This window comes from Thecamonas trahens (genome assembly GCF_000142905.1).
Source record: "Thecamonas trahens ATCC 50062 unplaced genomic scaffold supercont1.24, whole genome shotgun sequence".
Lineage (NCBI taxonomy): Eukaryota > Apusomonadida > Apusomonadidae > Thecamonas > Thecamonas trahens.
The window spans coordinates 204,318-218,414 of record NW_013657656.1 but is presented as its reverse complement, the minus strand read 5'-3'; the positions used below and the strand labels follow the sequence as shown (position 1 = coordinate 218,414).

General features: G+C 66.4%; 6 protein-coding genes across 6 annotated transcripts in view; 4 read left to right on the top strand and 2 right to left on the bottom strand.

The window, feature by feature from the left end:
* Positions 1–500: 500 nt before the first annotated feature.
* AMSG_05607 (glycylpeptide N-tetradecanoyltransferase) lies at positions 501–2,000 on the top strand. The gene is made up of 2 exons (XM_013902226.1): positions 501–581; positions 847–2,000. The coding sequence occupies exons 1-2, from the start codon at positions 530–532 to the stop codon at positions 1,956–1,958; spliced, it is 1,164 nt and encodes a 387-aa protein (XP_013757680.1). The 5' UTR covers positions 501–529; the 3' UTR covers positions 1,959–2,000.
* A 59-nt stretch (positions 2,001–2,059) lies between these two features.
* AMSG_05606 (uncharacterized protein) lies at positions 2,060–4,723 on the top strand (the record flags this gene model as incomplete). Its single annotated transcript, XM_013902225.1, has 3 exons — positions 2,060–3,073; positions 3,312–3,782; positions 3,866–4,723. 3 exons carry the CDS (start codon positions 2,060–2,062, stop codon positions 4,721–4,723), a joined length of 2,343 nt encoding a protein of 780 aa, XP_013757679.1.
* Positions 4,724–4,731: 8 nt separating this feature from the next.
* On the bottom strand, positions 4,732–6,680 carry AMSG_05605 (uncharacterized protein; the record flags this gene model as incomplete). The annotated part of the gene is made up of 2 exons (XM_013902224.1): positions 4,732–6,467; positions 6,554–6,680. The coding sequence occupies 2 exons, from the start codon at positions 6,678–6,680 to the stop codon at positions 4,732–4,734; spliced, it is 1,863 nt and encodes a 620-aa protein (XP_013757678.1).
* Positions 6,681–7,392: 712 nt separating this feature from the next.
* Positions 7,393–8,913, top strand: AMSG_05604 (uncharacterized protein; the record flags this gene model as incomplete). Its single annotated transcript, XM_013902223.1, has 2 exons — positions 7,393–8,383; positions 8,759–8,913. 2 exons carry the CDS (start codon positions 7,393–7,395, stop codon positions 8,911–8,913), a joined length of 1,146 nt encoding a protein of 381 aa, XP_013757677.1.
* Positions 8,914–11,515: 2,602 nt separating this feature from the next.
* AMSG_05602 (phosphoglucomutase/phosphomannomutase alpha/beta/alpha domain I) lies at positions 11,516–13,728 on the bottom strand (the record flags this gene model as incomplete). The annotated part of the gene is made up of 2 exons (XM_013902222.1): positions 11,516–13,663; positions 13,703–13,728. The coding sequence occupies 2 exons, from the start codon at positions 13,726–13,728 to the stop codon at positions 11,557–11,559; spliced, it is 2,133 nt and encodes a 710-aa protein (XP_013757676.1). The 3' UTR covers positions 11,516–11,556.
* Positions 13,729–13,918: 190 nt separating this feature from the next.
* AMSG_05601 (cortexillin-1) overlaps positions 13,919–14,097 on the top strand; it is a gene marked incomplete at its 5' end in the record, with an annotated part of 1,650 nt that continues 1,471 nt past the window's right edge. The window contains one exon of the mRNA XM_013902221.1: positions 13,919–13,930. Coding sequence (XP_013757675.1) covers positions 13,919–13,930 — 12 coding nt within the window. The remainder of the gene's footprint in view (positions 13,931–14,097) is intronic.

Genomic DNA, 14,097 nt, shown 5'->3' with positions numbered 1-14,097 from the left:
CCCCCCCTCCCCCCCTGTGCCTGTCGCTGTGGTTGGTAGTGTCTTTCGAATCGCAGGTGGAAGGAATGGTGGATGGGGAGGGATAGTGGTGTTGTGTGGGTGTGGGGAAGGGGATCGGATGGGATCGGATGTGGGTGATGGGGTGTGGGAGGGTGGGAGGGGTGGTGGATGGTGATGGTGAGCATGGGGAGGGGGGGAAAGGAGGGGGGGGGGAGGCAAGGACGGTGGCGACCTTGTCTGACTGATGATCATCAAAAGTGAGTGGTCCATGTCACAAGGACAGGCACAGCCATGGGCATGATGCGGAACGGAGGGGGGGGCATGGATGACGATGGTGACATGAAGGTGGGGATCGGGATCGGGAGAGAGGGAGGGATATGTGCTGTCATTCTGTGATGGTAGTTGTACCGGAGATGCTAGCTGTGATGAAGAGTATGGGTGAGGTCGTGGAGGCGGGGCGGGCGACGGGAGCGAGCGAGGGAGAGAGTGTGGGCCACTTATCTCGACGTCTGTGAGAGAGGAAGGAACTATGGCGGACGACTCGCACAAGTTCTGGGATACCCAGCCTGTGCCTAAGCTGAGTACGTATGTGTAGGAGAAGAGGAAGGAGGGGCAGGGCAGGGCAGGGGAGGGGGGGCGAGGGGAGGTAGAGGCGGTGCGATGGGCGCCACCTCGGCAGGCCACACAGACACTCCTTCCCCTCCGCACACACCCGTCCCCCCCCCCCTCCCCCCCCTCCCCCCTGCCGCTCTCCTCGTCCTCATTTCTCTCTCTCTCTCTTCTCTCCCCCCCCCTCCCCCCCCCTCACCCCTCACCCCTCACCCCCCCCCCCCCCTTTGTGCGTAGGTGAGGACACGCCCGACGATGTCAACGAGCCGATCGTGCCCGAGTACGAGGAGATCCGCCAGGAGCCGTACAAGCTCCCGCCGGGTTTTGAGTGGTCGATCATCGACATCGATGCGCCAGAGCAGCTGACCGAGGTGTACACCCTGCTGGCCAAGAACTACGTGGAGGACGACGACTGCATGTTCCGCTTCGACTACTCGCGCGAGTTCCTCTGCTGGGCACTCAAGCCGCCTGGATGGCTCCCGCAGTGGCACCTCGGCGTCCGTTCGACCAAGAAGAAGTCGCTGCTCGCGTTCATCTCGGCCGTCCCTGCCGACATCCACGTCCGCGGCACGTCTGTGCCCAACGTGGAGATCAACTTTCTGTGCGTCCACAAGAAGCTGCGGACCAAGCGCCTTGCTCCGGTACTCATCCAGGAGATCACCCGCCGCGTCCACCTCGAGGGAATCTTCCAGGCCGTGTACACGGCTGGCGTCGTCCTCCCGCGCCCGATCGCGTCGTGCATGTACTACCATCGGTCGCTCAACCCCAAGAAGCTTGTCGAGGTCGAGTTCTCGTACCTCAAGCCGAACATGACCATGAAGCGGCTCATCCGGCTCTACAAGCTGCCCAACGAGCCGGTGCTCAAGGGCCTGCGGCCGATGACGCCTGCCGACGTCCCCTCGGCAGCCGAGCTTCTCCGCAACTACCTCACGTCGATGGACCTCTACCAGCGCATGTCCGACGAGGAGTTTGCGCACTGGCTCCTCCCACGCGACGGCGTCGTCTCCTCGTACGTCATCGCCGACGACAACGGCAACGTCACCGACTTTTGCTCGTTCTACTCGCTGCCGTCGACCATCATCGACCACCCCAAGTACAACACGCTTAACGCCGCCTACTCGTACTACAACGTTGCCACCTCGGTCGAGCTCAAGACCCTCATGAACGACGCCCTCATCCTCGCCAACAGCGCCGGCTTTGACGTCTTCAACGCCCTCGATCTCATGGACAATGCCGACTTTCTCACCGACCTCAAGTTTGGCAAGGGAGACGGCCACCTCCAGTACTACACCTTCAACTGGCGGACCGCGCCCACTACGCCGTCCAAGATCGGCCTCGTCCTCCTCTAGCCGTAGCCGACTGAGTAACATCCGTGTCAAGCGTGCATCATAGCGCGGCGTGCCTCCCTCGTGGGTGGCGGCCACTCGTCTCGTCCTCACTCGCCTGCAGCATGGCCGATTCCGAGGCCACGATGACCAGCGTGTACGCCGCGTACCTCGCCGCCGTACTGGATGGGGCCATGCCGGCGCCGCCTCCTGCGCCGCTGGCGGTGTGTGGGCGGATCGGACGAAGCCTCACGACCGCCTCGCCGCCGACGCCTGACCTCTGCGGCTGCGACGCCTCTGTCTGCTGCGACGCCGACTCCTCCGGCGTCTGCCCAACCTGGTGGCTCTCGACAACGACGCCCGATCTTGTCCTCACCGATGACACTACCGATCGGCTCGCTTTTGCCTGCGACGCGGACGGCATGGCCGAGATCGCTGCCTGGGCCCAGGCGCCGGGTGGCAGCTACGCCGTCCTCCGCAACCTCGGCTTTCAACACGGGTACATCGCGGAGAAGCTCGCTGCCGGCTACGTCTTCTACATCTTTGTTGCGCCAGCGGCCTCGCCGGCACTTGCCCTCGTCCAGGCGGACTGGGATGGCGTCGCCGACTCGGTCCGGGCCGTCTACTCGGCCGAGGTGTGGCAGCTCATCGAGCCGCATCTCGAGGTCGTCCGCGGCGTGCCGTACCAAGCGCTCATGCGCGACCTCCTCACCACCGTCGACATGGGCGAGCTCCGCCGCGGCGGCCGCAGCCATCCCGGCTACATCGGCGATGCCTGGCTCTGCCGCACCGCCGCCAGCTGGTCGCCCCACGACGCCGACGACGCCACCGCTGGCGCCATCTCGGCACACGCCGCCGCTGCCGCGCTCGCCGACCCGCCGGCGGGCGTCCCGGTCGTTGCCACGACCATCACTGCCTGCGATGCCGACTTTGCCCGCTCTCGCGCCGCCTATCTCGCTACAGGCATCACACCTGCCTACGTCCGCGCCTTCTTCTACCTCGAGGCCGGCCTCCGTGAGCTCTTCCGCGGCGACGGCTACACCCACCCAGAGATGGCGAGCGGGGGCGATGCCAGCCTCGGCGTCGCCGAGTATTTGGTTCACAACGTCTCGCGCGACTGTATCGACGACCTGCACATTGTCCCACTCCCCATCTCCCTGCCCAAGGAGCCTGCCGACACCGATTGACATCAGCCCAGCCCAGGCCAGCCCATCGCCAGCCCAGGCCAGCCCAGGCCAGCCCAGGCCAGCCCAGGCCAGCCCAGGCCAGCCCGGATTCGCGCCAGCGCCAGCACCAGCACCCACCCCACCCCAACCAACTCCCCTCCCCCCCCCTCCCCCTCCCCCCCCCTCCCTCCCAACCCCGTTCCGGGGCCAGGGCCTGACGTCCCTCCCCGCGCCCGACGAGGCCGATGACGGACCGGTGGCCGTCCTCAACGCCTCGGCCAACGCGCTGTCGTCGTTGGGCGGCCTGGCGGGCTATCCGGCGACCACCGCCCTCGACGTCTCGTACAACGCGCTTGCTGCCATCCATCCGGGCGAGCTGGCCCCTCTGGCCGGCCTCACGCGAGTCAATCTCTCGCACAATGCCCTCGCTGATGCCGGGCCGCTTGCCAAAGGCCTCGCCTGTGCCGACGGCCTCGCCGATCTGGACCTCTCGCACAACTCGCTCGCCGACGCGGCGCCGCTCGGCGCGCTCACCAGCCTTGTCTCGCTCAATCTGGCGTCGAACACGCTGAGGACGCTCGGCGGCCTGGCCTCGCTCAGTGGCCTGGCCTCGCTCGACGTCCGCGCCAACCTGCTCTCGCATCTAGACGACGTCCGCGAGGTGGCGCTCAACACGGCGCTTGTTGCGCTTCGACTCGACGGCAATCCGATGTGCGGGAGGACTGGTGCCCACCACGCCCAAGCTTGCACGCTCGCTGCGGAAAGATGGTGCCGTCACTGCTGCGGGTCGACATCCACGGCCGGCCGCCGTCGCCGCGCCGCGCCGCGCCGTCGCCGTCGCGCCGCTCGGCGGAAACACGCTCACGCAAGCGCCGCGACAGCAAGGCCGGCCCACGGCGGCGTGGCTTTGCGCACCAGGTTCATGTGCTCAGCGCCGAGAAGCAGGCGTCGCCGGTCCGCACGCCGTCGCTCTCGGCCCAGCTCATGGCGTCGGGCATCCAGCCGAAGTCGGCGTTTCTCCGCTCGCTCCTCGACGCCTCGCCGTCGCCGGTCAAGGCCGCAAGTGCGTCGGCCAAGTCGCGCCGTGGGCGACCGCGCCGCGCACAGGCGGCTCCTGCGCCGGTGCCCCTGGATGAGCGCCCCAACGAGAGCCTCGATGGCGACGGCGAGCCGCAGCTCGACTACGTCGCCATCCACGCGCGGCTGGCCCGAGCCACTGTGGCAGGGCCGCCGCACGCCGACTCTGAGCATGAAACACGCGAGTCCAAGTCCGAGGCCTCGGTCCCGCGCGAGCTTTACGAGGCCGCGCTGCGCAAGAGCGACGAGCTCGAGCAGCGGGTCCTCGCGCATCGGCAGGCGCTCAACGCGGTTGTCGAGTACTACACCCAGCGCGAGGCCGCACGCGATGCCGGCGAGGACGTCGGCTGTGCCGCTGCGCCGCACACCCTTGTTGCGCCGTATGGGGTGAGCATCGGGCCTGTGGGCGGCGGGTTGGCGAGCGAAAGCACGCCGGCCAAGTGGGTGGCGTCGCCGGGAGCGGCGCGCTCCAGCGCTGTTGGCGGGCCGGACCGCGACGCGCTCATCGAGTCGGTGGCCCGGCTCCGGGCAGCGTTGTTTGTGTAAGTTTCCTTTTACAGGTATGCATCCTGGTAGAGCTTGAGGAAGGCTTGCTGGACGTCGACGGTAAAGACCGAGTGCAGGCCGCGGGTGATGACGTCGACGACAGCTTCGGGAGCGGTGGCCGGAAGAAGGAGCGGCTTGAGGGCGGCGAGGAGGGCGGCCGTAAGGAGCGGGTAGAGGTGGAAGCCGACAAGAAGTAGCTGGTCCCAGACAAAGAGGAGCATGTCGTGCGGGAGAAAGCCGATGAATGAGGCCTCGAGCCACGGCCGGACAAGGGCAGCGGCCGACGAGGCGGTCATGAGCGAGATGGCCGACGACGACGCGGAGCTCGCGCCAAACGTCCGCCGATTGTATACGTCCTTGAGATGGAGAAAGACCATCGGGTCGAGGTTTTCCAGCAGGGCAAACGCCTTGGCGGCGTGCGCGGCAAGCTCGGCCTCGGAGAGCGCCGACTTGCGGTTGATCTCCAGCACCATGCGTGCGAGGTTGCGCGGGGCGTCCACATGCGGAAATATGGTGATGACCGGGTAGGCGAGAAGGACAAAGCGCGCGGTGTACTCTTGGCCGTCGACGTAGAGCTGGTTGACGACGTCACAGGTCCGGGTGAGATAAGTCTCGCGGAGCGGGCCGGTTGAGGCAGCAGGCTGCGGAGGGGGCTCGTCAGGCGGGACGGGCAGGAGCTCGGCGAGCTCGGCGTCGTAGATGTCTGTCACGGCCTTGCGCATGAGTGCGTCGATGTTGGGCGTGAGCGTGCGCTTGTTGCGGCGGGCAAGGCCAGGGCGGGCAAGGCCAGGGCGGGCAACCTCGTCGCTCGCCCGATCGGCGTCCGGCACGGCCGCCGCCCACAGGTGCTGGCGGAAAGAGGCCGGCAGCGAGGTGCCGACGAGCTCGGTGAGCTTGCCGCGCGAAAAGGCCTGCGTTTCTGCCGGGCCAGGGATGGCGTTGAGGCGGGCATTGAGGCTGGCGCGGCGGGCAAAGAGAGCGGCGAGGACCTCGCCGAGGACCTCGTACTTTGTCTGGGCCGAGCGAGCCTGGGTGAGCTCCGAGACTCGGGCTACGAGCTCGTCGTTATCAGCGAGAGCGTCGTCAGCGGCAGCGTCGTCGGCGGCTGTGTCGCGAGCCGACGGGATGCGCAGCTCGTCCTGAAGCTCGAGGATGCGGGCGCGGAGGCGGGCCGAGTGGACAGACTTGCGGTCCTCCCACTCGTCGCGCGAGAGCGGGACGCCGTGTGTTCGGCTCAGCTCGCCGAGGCCATCGAGCTGCCACTCGTCGTCGTCATCGTCGTCCCCGTCGGCGGCGGCGTCAGCGGCGGCGAGCCGGCGGCCCCACTCGCGGTCGATGCCAGCGACGAGGATGCGCTGGACCGAGTCGCGGTAGGTGGCGACGGCAGCGGCGGCATCGGCAGCGTTCTCACCGGCAGCCACGCGCGAGTCGTCGATGAGCCCGCCACGACCGGCCGATGCGTACAGCGCGCCGATGCGGTGTGTGTGGAGCGCACCGAGGACGTCGGCGGTGATGGCGTCGGCGAGACCAGACCGGACCGAGTGAGCCATGAACGGCGGCTCGAGGAGGGTCGGCATGAACCGAAGGTGCCTGGCGTGCGCAGTGCGCCAGGCCCGTCCCGCTAGTGACAGCGCCACTTGCCGCGCCTGCTCCTGCACCAGGTGGCCGGCGAGGGCCGAGTCGAGCGCCGGCGCCACCCGCTGCTGCACGCCGTACCAGCCTGTGCCAGGCAGCAGCGTCTCCTCTGGACCCCACCCTCACCGTGTTTGAAGCAGAGTGAGTGCCGCATCCTACCACCCTCCCCGGGCTCCCCACCCCTGGCGTGCGTACCAGCCATAGCCTCCACCCATGAGCAAGAGCGTGCGGCGTCGGGGTGGACGTTGGCAGGCAGAGCATCGTCATCGTCGACAGCGACTAGCTCTGACGACACGCCCAGCTCGATCTCCTCGTCGTCCATATAGCCTGTTTGTGTGGTGTGTGTGGTGTGTGGTGTGTGGTGTGTGTGGTGTGGTGTGGTGTGTGTGGTGTGTGTGGTGTGTGTGGTGTGTGGGGTGTGTGGGGTGTGTGGGGTGTGTGGGGTGAAGGGGAGTGGAAGGCTTTGGTGGCGTGAACAGTTGGCACCATTGATTGCCATTGATTACCATTGGTCAGTGGCCATTGGTCAGTGGCCATTGGTCAGTGGCCATTGGCTGTCAGTCGCGGTTTGTGGAAGCGACCATCACTGCTCTTGCCGCGTGTTGACAAAGTACGTCGTTGCCAATGCCCCCCCTCCCCTCCCCTCCCCCCCCCCCCCCTCCCCCCCTTCCGCCTTCTCCCCCCTCACAGTCTCTCGCTCCTCCACCCCCCACCCCCTCTCCATACCCCCCCCCCCTCCTTCTGCCACCCCTACCCCCCCTACGCTACCCCTCCCACCCCACCTTCCCTCCGGCTCCATTGGCGGTGGTGAAATTGACTGCCACCAGCCGAGCACCTCCGCCACACCCCACCCCCCGCCACCCCACTCTCCCGCACACTACCACCCTCACCCTCCCTCCCTCCCTCCCTCCCTCCCTCCCCTCCCCTCCCCTACCCTTCCTGTAGCACAGGAGTAGATCAAGGACTGGTGGTGCACACGGTAATTGCCCCTCCCCTCTTCTCCTCTCCTCCGCGTGTCCTCAACTATTGTGGTCATGGTCTCTGTCTGCTCGTTTGCAGCACTGCTGCGGCTGGCGGTGGTGGGCATTGTCCTGGGCCTGGTATGCGGCGGGAGTGAGGCTGCCATTACATCGTACAATGCTACGCTGACCGTGTCCAAGGGCTCTTCGTGCGATGTGCGTGTGGTCGAGGACATCGAGTATGTGTTCAGCACCAGCACAGGGACGGTCAAGTGGTACCCGGGTGCGGCGCCAGTGGGCGCGACGGCGACGCCGCTGAGCGACGGCGAGCGGGCAGAGCTGACGGAGGTCGACGGAGCAGCGGCACCGACGTTTGACGTTACCTTTACGCCGACCACCCGCAAGCGGCTGCGGTTCCAGTACACGTCGGCCGGCCCGCTGTCGGCGACGCTGTCAGAGAACAAGCTGGCGTGGATGGCGGTGTCGCGGGCATGGCCCGAGATGATCTCCAACGTGCAGACAACGGTCATTGTGCAGAGTCTTTCGTCGCTGACCGACGTGACGGCCTCCCCGCCCGGACTGGATCTCCAGGTTGTGGCTGCGGGCCTCGAGGCCAAGTACTCGCTCGGCGTCCTCGCCATGGAGACAGGAGTCTCCATCTCGATGGAGTTTCCGGTTGTGGCCAAGTGCAAGGCTATTCCGGTCTGGGTCTACATTGTGATTGCCATTGCGGCGACGCTCACGATCTGTGGCATTGTGTTCTGCATCTGGCGGTTCTGCTGCCGTCGGCCATCGGACGGCTTTATCTCGTCGTCGTCAGCATCGTCGGCTTCGTCCAACTCATCTGACGGCGGCGCAGCGCAGGCCATGATGGGAGGGCCAACCGCGAGCGCAGCCGAGGCCGGTAAGGTCGGCGGTGGCCCGGTGATCCAGAACAACGGCGGCGCGCTGATGTCGTACGAGGCCTCGGACGGCAAGTCGTTTGCCGGCAACGGCCAGCAGGCCAACGGCACCGGCCAGCCGCAGTTGATGCACCAGTCATCCATGGGCGACATGTACTCGAACGGTCTGGGCACCGCCGGATCGGCTATGTACACCGGCGACCAGATGAGCATGGGCATGGGCCAGCAGCAGAGCATGGGCATGGGCCAGCAGCAGAGCATGGGCATGGGCCAGCAGCAGAGCATGGGCATGGGCCAGCAGCAGAGCATGGGCATGGGCCAGCCGCAGGGCATGGGCATGGGCATGGGCCAGCCGCAGGGCATGGGCATGGGCCAGCCTCAGGGCATGGGCATGGGCCAGCCTCAGGGCATGGGCATGGGCCAGCCTCAGGGCATGGGCATGGGCCAGCCTCAGGGCATGGGCATGGGCCAGCCGCAGGGCATGGGTATGGGCATGGGCGCTAGCGCATATACGTCCAACCCGACTGGCATGATGACAGCCGATCCGTACCTCTCGGTCGGCCCTCCGCCGGCGGTCGGCTACGACGTCGGCGGCGGCGGCGTCGAGATGGCGTCACTCGGCCCTGGCCAGCCCACCTTTGACAACCCGGATACCCAGGTTGATGATATGATCAATGAGATCTTCGAGGCATGATTCCTGAACATACGTGGTAAAGTCGTGCTGTTTCCTCTCCTTGCCCGCCCGGCTCTCCGCCGGGCAGCGGACGGTCGCCTGCCGCCGAACGTCCCTTCCCCCCTCCCCGCCCCTCACCCCAGACCAGGCCCCTAGGCCAGGACAGGGCAGGCCACTCCCCTCTCTTCCCTTCACCATGGACACCACCGAGCTGCACGAGTGCGCCAAGTACGGCGACACCGAAGGCGCAGCCGACGTTCTCCGCGGTGGCCAGTGGGCGGTCCATGCCCTCCCGCCCGACCTCCGTCGCGCGCTGCTCAAGTCGGCGCTGGGCGTGGCCAAGAAGCGCACCTCGCCGTTTGCGGCCGCAGACTCGCTCGCCTACGTCCAGGGCCTGGCCACCGGTGACGCACCCGACGACGCTGTTGCTGCCTTTTCTGCTGCGGTCGAGGCCGGCTCTGCTCTGCTTCCTGCGCCTACGCCGACCGTCGGCGGTGGTTCACCACCTCCACTCGATGCCCTCGCGCTTGCGCAGATGGCCTTTGTCTATGCCCGGCTCACCTCGCAGGCGTACGCCTCGGGCATGCTGGCTGTTGCTGCCGCACTGACTGCGCTCGGCGAGTCGGGCGATGCCACGTTCAACATGCTCTACGCGCTGCTCGCCAAGTGGGCGCCGCCCGGCTTGTGCAACGACAGCAGCGAGCCGTCGCTGCGGGCACAGGCTGCACAGCTCACGCGGCTCTTGCTAGTGTACGCCGATCCGCGGAGCGAGGCGATGGTCTCGGCGGCCGGCGTGGACCTAGCCGCGATGTTGGATGCGACGACGGCCTCGCTCTTTGCGGCGCCCGAGCTCGGGCTCGACGCCGACGTGGTGCTTGACTTGTGGCTGTTCATGACGCTCACCGGCGCGCCACACGCGCTCACCTTTGTCCTTGTTGCCGCACTGGTTGAGGGCGGCGACGTTAGGCCGGGCGTCGACGGACTGGCCTCTGTCCTCGTCCGCGACCGTCTTCCAGCAGTCCTTGTCCGCGCCGACGCACTGCTGCGGTCGGCGCCGCGGGCGCTTGCGCTCGCACTCCGCTCGGTCCACACTGCACACCACGGCGGCGGCTCAGACGCGCTTGGACTAGCTGATGGCCTGGACCTGGCGACGCTCCCGTGCGCGACGGTCGACGCCGGGCAGGTGCTCGGCACGTCGGCGGCCGACGCTACCCGGGTGATCATTCTCGACACCCGCCCCGAGTACAAGTTCAATGCTGGCACTCTTCCGGGTGCCTTTCATCTCCCGCACCGCGCCCAGCTAGCGGCGGCAGCGGCAGCGGCAGCTGCAGGTGACGGCGGGATGCCGGTTGCCGAGTGTGAGGCGGCGTTGCAGCTGCTCGAAGCGCTTGCACCGCTCTGCACCGGGCCGGACGATGGATTTGCGCTCCTCGGCGACGTCGGGAGCAGGTACCACATGCTGGGCGAGGAGCAGGGCGAGAGCGCGACGGCCGCGACTGACGACGACGCCGTGCTGGAGGCCGCCATCGGCGTTCTCCTCCGTGGCGGCATCCGCCATGTGACCGTCATTGCCGGCGGCTACGCTGCAGCGCACGCGCTCTTCCGGGCCGGCCGCATCGAGCTCGCGCACCACGAGCATCTCGAGTGCATGAAGTGCAATCCCGAGTTCCGGCCGGCCATCACATCGGCGCTTCCGGGAACTCCTGCGGCGTTAGAGTCGCATGCGAGCACGAGCGCGAGCACGGCCACGACGCCACATGCGAGCGCAACGCCGAGCGCAGCGACACCAAGCACCAACGCCGGTGAGACGGAGAGAGCAGGAGGAGCGACGCCGTCGTCGGCATCGACCAAGATCCGGTCCAAGCTCTCGTCGCTCTCGATGTTTGTCAAGAAGAAGTCGTCGGAAGTCAAGGACAAGGTCAAGGACTACATGAGCGAGCGTGAGGCGGCAAGGCGTGTGCGCGACGGCGAGTGTGTCGAGGACGGCGAGCGTGAGGCGGCTGGGGCGTCGGGAGCGAGGCGTACGCCTGTTCGACAGCCGATCTTTGCGATTGGCGGCGACGACTCTGACCTAGACGACGACGAGTTTGGAGAGTTTGATGGCGACAGCATCAACAACGACAACGACGACGATGACGGCGGGTCGCTTCAAGTGAGCGGCGCTGGATATGGGCTCGAGGCGGTAGCAGCGACCGCGCCCGAGGTGGGTGGCGGGTTGGCGAAGAGGTCGTCGGTCATGGCGGAGTTCTACGAGGCCAACGCGGAGATCGAGGTCGCGCACTGGATGGACGAGTCGGACATCTGGTTCTATAATTGCTCGGCGATTTCCAAGATCGGGCACGAGGAGCCGCGATATCTGGTCATTTCCGGGCGATACATCACCTCGCTCGAGGCGCACCGCAAGAAGATGGGAGTGGCGTTTGTGCGGAGCCACCACAAGATTGAGAGCCTGACCAAGATGACGTACAAGAAGAAGAACCCGCACGTGCTCAAGTTTGGGTTTGCGGTCGAGGGCTTGGAGAAGCTCTCGTGGTTCAGCTACGCGCTGGTGGACCCGTCGCTGGTTATCGACATGGTCAAGACCAAGCTCGCGGAGCGGCGGGCGGAGCTTGATCAGTGAGGCGCAGATTATGTGCGAGTGTTATCGAGGCCAAGAGAAGAGGCTTAGGTGATGACTGTCGGCTCTGTGCGGCCGGTGTACTCTTCCATGCGCGACATGGAGAGGGCGAGGTTGACGAGCGGGGCGAGCTTCTCGGAGGCTGGGGTGGAGGCCTCTGAGGCGTCGGGCTCGTACTGCTCGATGTAGACACGGATGGTTGCGCCGGAGGAGCCCGTGCCCGAGAGGCGGAAGACAATGCGCGAACCGTCATCAAAGAGGAAACGGATGCCCTGGTTGGAGGCGCGGGCGCCGTTGACGGGGTCGACGTAAGCAAACTCGTCGGCGTGGCGGACGACGTAGCCGGCGTCGAGCTTGCCGCCGACCCAAGAGTCGAGCTTGCGGACGAGGCGGGCCATGAGCTCTGCGGCGCCGTCCGAGTCGACTTCCTCAAAGTCGTAGCGGGTAAAGTAGTTTCGGCCATAGGAGGCCCAGTGGCGGGTGCAGATGTCCTCGACGGAGGAGCCCGGGTTGGCGGCGAGGATGGAGAGCCAGGCGAGGACAGCCCAGAGGCCATCCTTCTCGCGGATGTGAACAGACGACTGGCCGAAGGACTCCTCACCACAGATGGAGATGAGGCCGGCATCCATGAGCGAGCCAAAGTACTTCCAGCCGGTGGGAGTCTCGTAGAGCTCCAGGCCGAGATGCGCGGCGACGCGGTCGAGGGCCTGGGAGGTGGGCATGGAGCGGGCGAGGCCTGTGAGCGGCGAGCGGGCAAAGAAGGGGATGGTGTCGTTGGCATGTGCGGCGATGATGGCGACCGAGTCGGACGGGTTGACGAAGAACTGGTTTCCGAGGACCATGTTGCGGTCGCCGTCGCCGTCCGAGGCGGCGCCAAAGTCGTACTTGCCCGAGTTCATGAGCTCGACGAGGTCGTGGGCGTAGGTGAGGTTCGGGTCCGGGTGGCCACCGCCAAAGTCGGGCAGCGGAGTGCCGTTGATGACGGACGAGGGCGGGGCGCCAAGCTCGTCGACGAGAACGGCGGTGGCGTAGGGCCCTGTGACACCGTGCATGGCGTCAAAGACCATAGAGAAAGAGCCCGATGTGAGAAGGCTGGAAATTGCCGGAAAGTCAAAGATGCGCTTCATGTTGTCGACGTAGTTGGCGACCGAGTCAACGACCTGGACCTCAAAGTCAGAGCCAGCAAAGGTGTAGCGGGCCGGGGTGGCGAGGGCGATGTCGTCGATGTCGTCTGCGGTGAGGATGCGCGAGATGGACTTTGTGGCGTCGTAGATTGCGGCGGTGACGGCGTCGGGAGCGGGCCCACCATTGCCGATGTTGTACTTGATGCCAAGGTCGCCATCGGGGCCGCCCGGGTTGTGCGAGGCGGTGAGAATGATGCCGCCTGCGGCGCCAAAGTCGCGGACAAGGGCGGAGACAGCAGGGGTGGAGAGGATGCCGTTCTGGCCGACGATGAGCTTGCCGACGCCGTTTGCGGCAGCCATGCGGACGATGAGCTGGATGACGACGTCGTTGTAGAAGCGGCCGTCGCCACCGACCACAAGGGTGGCGCCAGCGAGGTCGTCGACAGCGTCAAAGATGGCCTGGACAAAGTTGGCCACGTAGTTGGGCTGCTGCATGACGGCGACCTTCTTGCGGAGGCCCGAGGTGCCAGGCTTCTGACCCTCGTACGCCGCAGTCTCGAGGCGTGAGATGGTAAAGGCCGGGCGCGGGCGGATCTGCGGGGTGATGGCGGACATGGAGATGCCGTTGGCGGCGGCAGCGGCCGAGGCGCGGGCAGCACCGGCGGCGGCGCGCGACCGCAAGCCGCGCATCGACGGAGATGATGGCGGCGGCGGCATGTGATGGGCGCGACGGGCAAAGGGTGAGTAGGCGGCGAGCGGCGAGTAGGCCGGCGGGTGGAAGGCCGGCGGGCCGGGCTGGGCCGGCGAGAACGACATGGCCACTAGCGGCGAGGGGTAGGCGGCCGGACGGGCAGGCGAGGGCATGCCGAAGCCGTAGGCGGCGCCCACCGGCGCACTCGACAGTGCCGGGCTCGGCGAGTACCAGCCGGACGAGGGCAGCGGCGAGGCGAGGTTCATGGCGGCAGGCGAGGCCGGCAGTGGCGAGGGGTGGGCAAAGAGGGCGGGCGGGGTGCCGTAGGGGAAGTACGGGCTGGCGGGGGGAACGGTGCGGCCAGCTGGGGAGGTGTACGGGAACGGGAACTGGGCACGGTACATAGCGTGTGTATGTGTGTGTGTGTGTGTGTGTGTGTGTGTGTGTGCGTGTGTGGTGGGGAGGGTGTGTGGTGATGGTGGTGGAGTGTGGGGTGTGGGGTGATGGTGGTGGGGTGGCCAGTGTACGGAACGACGATAGTCATAGTCATTCGTAGTCAAAAGATTTAGTCATTAGTTAGTCAGTCAAACGTCAATGACTAAGATGGTGATCAAGACGGAGACACCCCTCTCACACGCAGCATGCCCCGTTCTTCGGCCTTGTGGCAGCTTGTCACGCACCAGAACAGAGAGGCTCCTTGCTGCAGGCTCTGCGGCAAGCAGATTAGCCTCAACAGTTTCAAGTCGACCTCAAATATCAAAAGCCACTTCCGA